This window comes from Microtus ochrogaster, linkage group LG7_11 (assembly GCF_000317375.1).
Source record: "Microtus ochrogaster isolate Prairie Vole_2 linkage group LG7_11, MicOch1.0, whole genome shotgun sequence".
Classification (NCBI taxonomy): domain Eukaryota; kingdom Metazoa; phylum Chordata; class Mammalia; order Rodentia; family Cricetidae; genus Microtus; species Microtus ochrogaster.
The window spans coordinates 10,630,269-10,642,338 of NC_022032.1; the positions used below are offsets into that span (position 1 = coordinate 10,630,269).

At 42.2% G+C, this 12,070-nt stretch overlaps 1 protein-coding gene across 1 annotated transcript in view; it reads right to left on the reverse strand.

The window, feature by feature from the left end:
* Window positions 1-3,899: 3,899 nt before the first annotated feature.
* The window catches only part of Tnks (tankyrase), a 158,552-nt gene continuing 150,381 nt past the window's right edge, over window positions 3,900-12,070 (reverse strand). The window contains exons 26-27 of the mRNA XM_005362522.2: window positions 11,385-11,541; window positions 3,900-8,980 (exon numbers count right to left, since the gene is read on the reverse strand). Of these exons, the coding sequence (XP_005362579.1) occupies window positions 8,894-8,980; window positions 11,385-11,541 (244 nt within the window). The 3' untranslated portion in view covers window positions 3,900-8,893. The remainder of the gene's footprint in view (window positions 8,981-11,384; window positions 11,542-12,070) is intronic.

The following is a 12,070-nucleotide window of genomic DNA, read 5'->3' on the forward strand; positions in this document are numbered from 1 at the left end:
AAATGGGTTAGATCGATATGTAAAAGCTAGCCAATAAAAGGCTGGAACTAATGGGCCAGGCAGTGTTTAAAAGAATACAGTTTCTGTGTAATTATTTTGGGCAAAGCTAGCCGGGTGGCAGGACACAGCCCCGCCACTCTTATTACAACAACACTGAGGACAGGATCACACCTTTGTCTGAGCCTTGGTAGAGGTAAGAACTCTCTAGTGGCTTGGCTGTTCTTTTGTTTTGTTTGGCTTTTCTGATCTTCAGCTTGAACCCTAATATCTGTCTCTGGGTTTTTATTATGCGTGTTACGATAAGCATTCGGCTCATCCAGAAGACTGAAACTCACCTCATAAAACAACCTATATTCTCATTTACAAAGGGAAACTCTTTTAAGTGAAGTAACTGCTGTTTTGAGCTTCGGTCATCTTTCAACTCGGTTAACAACATAGATAACATCCTGTCAACAGTGTGCTTCGAAAGCCACCACAGTACCTACGAGGTCATGGAGTCTTCAGTGTGCCTGCACCCCCCCTCCTCCTGTATTCCGGTTTTCCTGTGATGGAGGTCAGGATCCCCACAGCACCGAGCCCCTGGGAACTCTTTAGACGGCACAGCCTACAATAGGGAGTTGCTTGAAGACACTGGCGCCCCAAAAGCATGGCATCTGTACCACATCCCACACCATTCCAGGACAACTATTAAACAACTCTTGCAGACACTTAACAGGGAAGTGGAGGCAAATGCTGTTCCCAGAACTTGCCTGGGGATTCTGAGAGTTTAGTGTGGTACACCCTGGTCTTATAAAGTAAAGCTGATCAGCCCTTCGGTATAAACCAGTCCTATGCCAAGTAAAGAATCTTAATAACTCTAACTGAAACAAAACCAACACGCTCCATACCCACTGACTCAGCTGAAGCAGTTAGAGTAGCATTATAACTTTTGCTATTGCTAACAATTCTGTGTGCTCCTTTGGCGTGTGCTATGATTATAAAATTAGAGGAGCGAACCAGGCCAACGATAAAGGTTTATAAACACTCTAAGGCGAACATGCTGGCTTCAACTTGACATACTGGGTCACAACTAATGCAAAGCACTGTAAGCCACAGAAGTTAAAAAAGTTCCCACCAGGGCGGGAACAAAGCGCTGTCCTAGAATGTGTGTGGTTGTAGGTCAATCCACAGTCCACCACGCCCCCTTTCAAAATTGGCGACAAAGAAAATGCTTTTTTCCTTTTTCTTTCTTCTTCTTCTTCTTTTTTTTTTTGGTTTTTCGAGACAGGGTTTCGCTGTGGCTTTGGAGCCTGTCCTGGAACTAGCTCTTGTAGACCAGGCTGGTCTCGAACTCACAGAGATCCGCCTGCCTCTGCCTCCCCACGACTGCTGGGATTAAAGGCGTGCACCACCACCGCCCAGCGAAAATGCTTCTTTCTATATGGGATTTGCTTTGGTTATAATTTCCTCTTAAAAAATAAATCCAGTTTAGCAAGTGTTTTAGAAAACCTGTGTGTGAATGTATATATTTACATATACACATACATACAAGATATATATATATGACATATATATCGTGTGTGTGTATACATTCATGTGTGTGAATGCCATACTACATGTGGAGATCAGAAGCAGTGGTGGTTTGAATAAAATGGTCCACATAAGCCCATAGGCAGTGGCACTATTAGGAGGAATGGGTGTGGTGTTGTTGGAGGAAGTATTATGGTAGCAGGCTTTGAGGACTCAGATGCTCAAAGCCATGCCCAGTGTGGCAATCTCTTCCTGCTGCCTATAGATCCAGATGTAGAACTCTCAGCTCCTTCATCAGCACCATGTCTGCCTGTGTGCTGCCACGCTTCCCCGCCATGATGATAATGGACTAAACTTGTGAAACTGTAAGCCAGCCCCAGTGAAATGTTTCCTTTATAAGCATGACCACGGTCATGGTGTCTCTTCACAGCAGTAAAAACCCTAACTAAAACAGAAGTCAACCTCCGTCCAGGAAGTGATTTATCCCCTCTCCCCACTTCTGTCAAGCCACCACATACAGTGGGCCAAGCTCTAAAAGCTGATGTACTGAGCAGCTGAGATTTCGAGGTGTTTACTTCACGTTGTACTTGCCACGGGTGCACAGTTCTGATCACCTCTACGCTCTGACAGTCTCAGGGCGCTGTGAACATCTCATCTTCCTGTGAGACACCGATGAACTGCATGCCATCTAAACATCACGTATAATCAGGGACCGGCACACAGCAGCTGGCACTTAGGCTCTCAGTGGAAGGTATTCTGAGATCCACATTATTTCTGCCATGTTACCTTCAAGTTTAACTGTGAAACGGGGAGTCAAAAGATTTTTCAGGGTCATTTGATTGACAACATAGAGCATGAAGAGAAACAAATGACACACAACAACAACCCCACCAAACAAGCAAAACCAACCACCACCCCCAATTAAAAAAAAAAAAAAAATTTCTAGACTTTACCTACCAGGCTACGACCACTCAGAGCCTGACCCCTAGTGGCTGAGGCCGTGTACAAATGGCCAGCCTGGAGAAAAAACTGCTGTACAATTTACCATCTAGTAAGAAGTTCAGCTAGCCTGGGTCTGAAAAAGCATGGGATAAAACCGGACGTACATAGCAGACAATGAGGACTACTGAGAACTCAAGAACAATGGCAATGGGTTTTTGATCCTACTGCACATACTGGCTTTGGGGGAGCCTAGGCAGTTTGGATGCTCAACTTACTAAACCTGGATGGAGGTGGGCGGTCCTTGGACTTCCCACAGGTCAGGGAACCCTGATTGCTCTTCAAGCTGATGAGGGAGAGGGACTTGATTGGGGGAGGGGGAGGGAAATGGGAGGCAGTGGCGGGGAGGAGGCAGAAATCCTTAATAAATAAATAAATTAAAAAAAAAAGAAGTTCAGCTGTTGCTGGGCAGTGGTAGTGCAAGGCCTTTAATCTGAGCACTCGGGAGGCAGAGGCAGGCAGCTCTCTGTGAGTTCGAAGTCAGCCTGTTCTACAGAGTGAATTCCAGGACAGGCTTCAAAGCTACACAGATAAACCCTGTCTCAAAAGAAACCAAAAGAGCCTGTCTACTTTGCTATGGACCCCACACAAACAGACTGAAGACCTGGTAAAGTTCCCATTATACAAGCATTTCCACACACTCCCTCAGCACACAATTCCCATTGCTTCTTTGCAATGTTTTAATAAATTCCGCTTCTGTCTGTGCCCTCGGTAGATTCGCTAACTACCAGTTGCCTTTCATAAACCACTCCATGTATCTTCTAGGTTCAGGGAAACTAGAGTGCTCCTAAGAATTAATGTTTTTAACTGACAAGCCTTCTGCTAGACAAGCTATGAAAACACACCTAGCTTCAAATTTGCTACCTAAAGACCACTAGCTGTGGAGAAATAGTACCAGTGAGGAGGAAAAGTTCTTTGCTTCTTGGGGACAGGATAGGTAGGTCATTCCATGCAAACCAGACTGGCCTGAAACTTATGATCCTCCTGCCTCAGCATCCTAAGTGCTGGGACTGCAGGTTAGCACACCACACTCAGCTGTGTGAGATTTCAAATGTTCCCCATGGCATGTTCAGAACCTTTCTCCTGGAAGGGCCTGTGAACCGCTCTCCAGGTCTGATGTTGGAGACCACAGCCCTTTGTTTAAAAGGTTTTTCTGAGTTTCTCCTGCTATCGCTGTGCTTCTGTAGCACCCTGGGGCTTACTGCTCTGTGGTCTTTCTATAGCTCCCATGTGGGTGTACAGGTTATAAGGAACTTCAAGCTGAGAAGAGGGGAAAGGAGAATTGTTACATGAATTTTGACAGTTTTAGGTCAGTTGTGCTGCAGATAGTCAAGCTGACATGAACAAGACAGGACGAAAGGAAACACAAGCTGAATGCTATAAACGCACAGTGTATTTTAAAATGTTTTTATTGAATATTAATCAGTTACAAGTACTGTAAGTTAGACATTAAGCCAAAGCACAATTACAGGTTAAATATAATCACAGAGATGTTTTAAATAGAAACCCACCATGTAGGATGGTTAAGTTCCTTGATGCCTCTTTTAGAAATAAGAAGGAGAGAGAGAGAGAGAGAGAGAGAGAGAGAGAGGTCTTCCATTTCAGATGAAAGCCATAAAGACCAGAGAATATACATGCTGTGAGTATCCTTTTGTGATCAAACCACTAAGGCTATTAGATTTAGAAAAACTACAAATAAAATGAAAATCTAGGCTATTCAGTCAAAAACCTGAATTTCAGATAATGAACATTTTTAAAAAATGCACAGATACGTCAAATATTGCATGAAATATACTTGAGCTAAAAAACTGCCTGAAATTCAAATCTAACTGGGCATCTTGTATTTTGTCTGACAAACCTACAGATGGACAAGTGGGAAAAAGAACAGGGTGGGGTTGGAATCCTGCTGCTGGCGGGTTCCACACAGGCCAGACACAAGAGAACACTAACGACAAACTCAAGGGCCACTGCACTGGTTATTCACACAGACCAACATCACAGGAAGAAAGCACAATCACAACTCCAAATGCTGTTGTCAGAACAGTCTCCACGCTGGTTTCCTAAGTTTCTGAGAGATTTTGACAATCAAAGTACCTTTTTAGTTTTGCAGCTATCAGAGACAAATCTTACTAGCACAAAGAATAAGCTTAGCACAAACACTGGGAACAGAAGCAGGTACTATACACACAGGAAGAGTTGCAGTGTTCTGTGTAGTGAATATGTTTACTATACAGCAAGGTTATTGACTAAGTCTATGCTACTAGCTTCAAAAAATTTCAGCCCTGTCTTCTACCGTGGTATTTTCTAGTTTTAATTCCTGCACATTGGGAGGGGTTCAGTGACACCACGTTACCAAATTTGAGCTAACAAGGGGCATCCAGGGTCATTTGAAGGGTAGACAAAGAAATAATTCTGGAAGATGAGAAATGAAGGGAGAAAATGCAGTTATCTCTATGGTGTGAGTTTTCTGGATCTTGCAGAACTCTGGCAGAAGTGTAAAACTGTCCATATCATGACCATATTGTAGCTTATAGAGTATATAAAATCTTCACTTCCTACAGGTTTTGAATTTAATGTATCATAGTTTATACTTTAAAACGACTAAGACCCAACTTCCATATTACCCCACCTCCACATGGGATCACATACTATGAATCCCCCATTTTCAAACCGGAAGACGTGGAGGCTGAGGAACTAGATGTTCCAGCTCTGCTGTGTGTGACGTACTGCTTACAACATAAGCTTCATAACACACACTTCCCAGGCAGGGAGTACGGAGACATGGCCACTCACTAACACCAGTCAAGTACTAAGAAAAGGGTAAAAAGTTTCTGCCATGAATAAGGCCTTCTTAACAAGAAAAACTCAATTGTCTGTTACCTGCAGAATGCCTAAATTGGCTGAAGATGCTTCACTTTTTAGGGCGGTCTTCAAAAAAAAATTTTTTTTATATGCTAGATGTAGCTAGCAATACTTTAAATATTACTTTCACAATTACTCTCATTTCTTTGTCATTGCTTTGACACCAAACACCAGTCTTTAATTTCTGATACATGAAAACCTATTTTAATATAGTTTTTAAATAGTTGCTGAATGGCTCTAAAGTCTGTAGCTCTATGCAACAGAAAACATGGTAAGAAGGCTGTCTCACAAACAGATCTGGGTACATGGGCTGGGGGACAGGACAGGGAAGAGATGGGCTTAAAAATACACACCATTTTTGTTCACAAGACCATTAATAGGAACCCAAACAGTGAATGTTTAAAGGGGAGAGGGAACAATGTCTTTACCTCTCATGCAACTGGGCGTATACTGAAATAGAGGAAAACCTAGACAATTTACTGCACTGTAATGCTGCTTGCTACCATTAACAAAAATTTTATTGTTTGTAAAAAAGCTGTTAATGTATGCTTATTAGTTTGCCATATTCAAGTACTTCTATGTAGTCCAAGTGCACATTGCTACTTTGATGGCAAAGAGAAATGAGTGGAGTCTAGTCGGTAACATGATGCTCAGAGGAGCCCGGGCTGCTTCCAGGAGATGCTAGTGTTGTTAGCATCTTCCACGGTGTGGAACTCTAACTGCTAAGAAGGGAAAGGCTGTACTGTTACTATTTTGTATAGAATGAAAACACTGGATTCCGTGCTGCCCTTTGTTAGCACACTGGCAGAAAGTGGATGAGGACTAAACCCAGTTCTGGTCTTGATATGAAAATTACAGAGACCTGCATTCCTTCTGTAAGGCCCAAGATGAAGAAAGGAAGAAGGAGAATGGGGCAAACACAGGAGTTACTTCTGATACTAGATTAGCAACCTGGGGAGGAGCAAGAGTAAAGTATGAGCCTTAATTTATGCCTGAGTTAAGTGTCTAGCTGGCCAGACCCGGTAAACTGGGACCATGAGGGCTCTAGAAAAACCCTTGGAAGTGAGGCTCATAGAGACACTTGACTTCTCTCTGAAGTTCCATTGGGAAGCTGGAGTCCGAAACTTGCCGGTGGTTCTAACTAATGCACATACAGAAACTAACCGGATTTCAGTTGCATGCCATGCTTTTATATTCCAGAGGGCTTTTCATATATTGCTATACAAGAAAGTCCAAACAATCACCTTTTGCCAACTTGAATACACTGACGATGCCTCTGGTTTTCAAGTTCTGATAATATCTGTTAGCTCTACTGTCCCACTCTTTTTAAACAGGTCGTATATGTGCATTCTGTCATATGTGAGTCATACCAAGATGACGAGCACTGCAAGCTTTCTACAGTGCCTTTCCTTGGCACAGAGGACATGAGGCATGCAGCACAGGTGGTTAGTGAACCACAGCTACCTCCTCAAGGTAAGGCCCAAGTTAACCTCGCTAGTACGATGGAGACACGATACACAACCTCAGCCAGACAGTGGTTCATCTTTTAATGAAGCGGTAAAGCTTTCATGAATCTCTATACCACTTAACTCCTTTACTTAACTAAAACCACAGCTGCATTTAGTGTTCTAGTCAGGAGGAGGCAAATAACACACACATTTTAGCTACTACAACTACACAGATGGTAATTTCTTCAGCCTTTGTTAACAGTGGGAGAAAAAAAGCAAGGAGAAAGCTCTCTGAACCAACACCAACTTTTGAAGCTTACATGGAACCCTAGCTGCTATTAAACCCACAGCCGAAGACACAATCACCCAGCTCAGGCCACAGAACTTCAATAGAAGTAAAAACTGAGGCTAATTCTTAATTTTGAGGAACCCATGCAAGATCTAACTATAAAGTTCACCCTAGACTGGATGCCTAGTTCTAGCATTGGGCTCAAGCTAACAAAATTTAATAAATAAAATGAAAAAAAGAAATGTGTACTTTGAGAGCCAGGGAAATGAAGATGGTCACAGCTTAATATGTTTACATTAAAAAATTAAAAAAAAAAACAACACCAAAAACCTATTTTCGGGACTTCCGACTGAAATGGTAAGTGTGGCACACTGTTTTCCCTCTATGTTTATATGACTTTTGCTTCAAAACTGAGAAGACAGATGCAGTATAAACCTAAATAATGTGTTCAGTTCAATACTCAGTTAAGGCCCACGAGGGCATCAGCAGGAAGCGTGTTTTGCTCAGTGTCGCACACACTTGGCGAATGCCATTAGAACAAGCAGGTACTTTCACAAAGAGACGTTTCTCTATCAGGGGCATTTAAAAAAATAAGTCAAAGAGCCTTTGGTTTCAATTTTCGTTTTTCTTGTATAAATATATTAAGAACTTTAAGGAAATGGTTGGAAAATTGAGATAAAGGGATCTTTATAAGCCATGTGAAACTACTCAAAATAAAGGCTGAGTGTGGAGGAAACAGAAAGTCCTTGCGTTTGTGCACATTTCTTTCTTCGGGTCTGAATCCTGGCTTTCTAAACTAAAGAGGAGAGTAAAATGCTGGGGACCCTAATGGAGTATGACAGCTCCCTGACTTTGGAAGCAAAGGGCAATGTTGGGTGACATAAAGGGGTGACAATTCTGGCAGTTCAGATTAAGTGAAGTTTTTATTGAGACATCCCTGGGTTGGCCTGGCTGCAGCCACAAAGCACTGCGTTCCACTCACCCCGTTTCTTAATGGGTTCCTCCCTCACAACCTGGTAGTCATTCGTCAGGAAGAGAAGTCACAGCTGCCTCCCTCAGACCTCTCCCTGGCAATGAATGCTCTTTGGGCATTTGTAGCATGGTCCTGTGAGCCCTGCAGACTGCAAAGAACACAGAGAGGTGTTTGCACCCTTTCTTTTCAGATGGGTCAGTTTATAAAAGGAAAGTAAACCTTGATGCTCTTCTTTAATGCTCACAAGAAGCGGAGATACAAAATCTAACAAGAGATGTGGAAGCAGTTTGCTCGGTCAGAAGCTCTGATTGCATTGCTAAGGATTTTAGTCAATGTGATTCTGCAAAATATCCCAGGAAGACTCTGGCTCATTTTCAAAGTAACAATGACAACAACAAACAACAAGAAGCATCAACCATAGTTGTTTTGCAAAACTAAAAATGAGCCCGTCACATGTGTCTATCTGCTATACATGTGCCAAACACAATAAAGAAAATGTAGTGTGTGAATATTCCCTTTTCCCATTTCTGTGTCTCAAGCAAAGCATCTTGCTTTAGAAATGGTTAACCGTAGGAAAAGGAGCCCGACGAGACAGGATCAGGGCCGCCCAGTAAACATCTCCTCAAAGGGAAGAGGCAGGTGAGAGTGCTCAGCCACTCACTGTACCATCACTCGAGCAACGCGTTATAAAAGACAAACAGCACATTTCTTGGCTGTTGGGTTAGAGAATATTGTTTTTTCGTTGTTGTTGGAAGCAATTCACTGTAATCCAGTCGCAGGTTTGACTCACTCTGGCCTTCACCAGGGTAGTCACTAGGTCTTCTGCTCTGCAGCTGTTGCAGTCTGTGAAGGGGCTTCCGGCTTCATGATCTGGTAGGTGATGAGATATTCTGGATACGCCTGGAAAGGCCAAGAAGGCAAACAACTCATCATCCCCTTGAAGGTGCAGCAGTGGAGCCTTACTTACTCAGAAGTCAGGCTGCATAAACACATATAAATCCACCATCTACAAAATTATTTGTATAGTATTTCTACTTATACTGTTTTCTTCTCTACCTTACATAAGGCAGCATTCCCCAAACCCCCTCCAAAACAGGGTTTCTCTGTTGCTTTGGAGCCTGTCCTGAACTAGCTCTTGTAGACCAGGCTGGCCTCGAACTCACAGAGATCCTCCTGCCTCTGCCTCCCAAGTGCTGGGATTAACAGTGTGCGCCACCACAGCCCGGCCATAAATGAGCATTGTACATATCATTTCAGTAAAATGGACAAAACCTTGGTAGCAATCACTAACCAGAGAACGTCTCTCTTTCTATCTGATGGAGGTGTGAAGTAAAGAACACAGATTACTCTTCTCCCCACCCCACGTGTGGGTAAGTGAATCCAGGGCTGGACATAGAGCCAAGGGCTCTACCACGGAGCCACACACCAGCCTCTCCTGATATTTAAGTCTAATCATGTCTTAATCAAAGCCAATTTTCCTTTCAGTTATACACTAGTTTCAGTATATCTTTCAACCCTTAAAAAATTCCCATCCACAATATTCTCCAACTAAAACAGCCATGTGTTCTTGAAAATGTTAGACATTAAGAATCAAATATAATTGAATAACTAGGGAGAACAAAGAGACTGGGAGAGGAAAACTTCCTAAACTCAGGGAAAACTGTTCATGGAAAACGATGCAATTAGCAGATACTGCAGTTGATGTGATCCCTGTGGAGAAGCCCACCCGTTAGAGAAGACAAGCATTCTCCCAGGAAAACATTGCGTGCATCTCATTTTCTCAAGGCACTTCCACATTTCCCTCAGTAGATTTGTCCCATCACCCTATCAAACCCTTTGGGAGGAGCTTCTAAGCAGTTACCAAGTTTAGTTTTTCACTTTTGGCTGCCTCCCCATCTGCTCTGCAGGCTCTGATGCCCTTATCTCTACCACCTGTCCCTAGTGACTGATGCACATTGTGAGTAGTTGGTCAAGGCACTTTCCTCTTTCTGTGTAGTGATTACTGCCTCTGGTCCTTGTAGCTTTGTAACAAGCATGCAAATATTCCTCTTATGGAAATTACCTTTTAAATTCAGCATCCATTCTTGCTTGAGCTAACCATGATGGTTTGCAGGTGGGAACTCCTCCCACTTCTATTTATGGTATTCTACCAGAAATCCCCTTTCTCACTCATTCAGCAGTAAAGAGTAACAAATACTTATTTACTCCTTCCTCCCCCCACCAAATTCAGTACTGTATGCATTTTGGTATGCAAATTTCTCAGATTTGGCCAGAGGAAACTCCTTCAATGGTTTTTAGGTCCCTGTGCTAATGCCTCTACATTTTCATTTCTGAGCACCTCGTTACTTTCTGGTATAACAAGCTATCTGAAATTGTACCTACTCTGTTCCAACCCTGGTTCCTTCTAGCCAGGAATGGTTTAAAGGATTGGGCTCTAGTTTTTCATTGTCATTGCTATTGGGGTGTCTTTGCTTTCAGTAGAGTTAAAAAATTATATGTACATATGTACTTATATTTATACATAGACCTAAACATACATATAGGCACAAACATCTATATATCTATTGATATGTTAGAAACCACAAATTCCTACTAATTAATTAAAGCAACTTCATGTTTTTAACCTTTCTCTTATCCCATATGATATGCCCTTCTTCTATAGTAAGAACCATAGTTCCCAAAAGTTAACACACCTATGCATTTACTCTCTTGCTCAACCCTGTAATATACCTAACAGAGTTTTGTTATTTTATCTGTACTACCACAATAAACAAACTTAGCAAAAAGGAGTTCAAGAGGTCTTTGCAAGTCTTCCCCAACTACACACACTACTTTGCTCAAGACAGCACATAGAAAAAAATATTTTAATACATTACCTTTATGTAGCTACTTTCTTATTTTTTCGTTTACTTCAGGCTATTTATGGTTTTTAATTAAGGCTAGAAAAACTGACTTTTGCATTCAGACAAATTGGGTGACATTTAGTGCTGGCAGTTGAGGGCTGGTTTGAAACTCTAGAAAGTTTTTTATGTATGCATTTCTCTGCATGTACATTTCCACTATTTTTTTCTAGTCTCATTTTGGAGCCTCAAGAGGGTGGCAGGATTAAATACACTGTAGCTTTCTGAGTCTCAAGGCTGTAGGGCTGTGATCAGAATAATACGTAAAGTTCCTGCAACCGGCCTGTATCAAGCAGATCCGGTATGCTGAGCCTGCAATGACTGTAGATGTTGTTTGAAATATGGCTTCTTCTTTTTAAGGATGGTTTAGTGACTTGCTGGTGCTGATTTGACCAGTAACATACCTGTTCTCCTCGGTAGATGACATATTCAGCATACGCCAGACCATTGACACTTGGTCTACCAATGACTGAATGATGCCCTGGAGGAGCGTGAGCCATTTTCATGGTGCTGAATTGCAGAAAGGATTTCCCAAGGGTCACTCTACAGAAAAGCATTTGTCTAAAGAAAACACAAAGCAATACTTAAAATGTAACTGTTAGGTTTATTAGTGTTTTTAAAAAAGAAAAATCCACACAATGCAACCTAATTTAAATGCTATTCTCGTTTGTGTATAGCAATGGGATAAAATTTGATATACCAATTTACTATCTAACAATTATCAGTCTCAGTATCAATAGTTAGACCAACAGTTTGAGGCAGTGTTGAAGTAGCATAGGAATCTAGCATAGAACACACACACACACACGAACTAACACACAAAGGCGTGCATTTTTTTTTTTCTTTCTGGAAACAGGTCTTCCTTGCCATTCTGGAACTGTGAACCAGGCTGGCCTCGAACTCAGTTATTCATGAGCACAGGAGAGGAAAGCGGTGAGAAAGAGTGGAGGAACTGAGAGACTTGTGCAGCATGAATCTTATTAGAATTGGCCGGGTAATGGTGGCGCACGCCTTTAATCCCAGCACTCGGGAGGCAGAGGCAGGCGGATCTCTGTGAGTTCGAGACCAGCCTGGTCTACAGAGCTAGTTC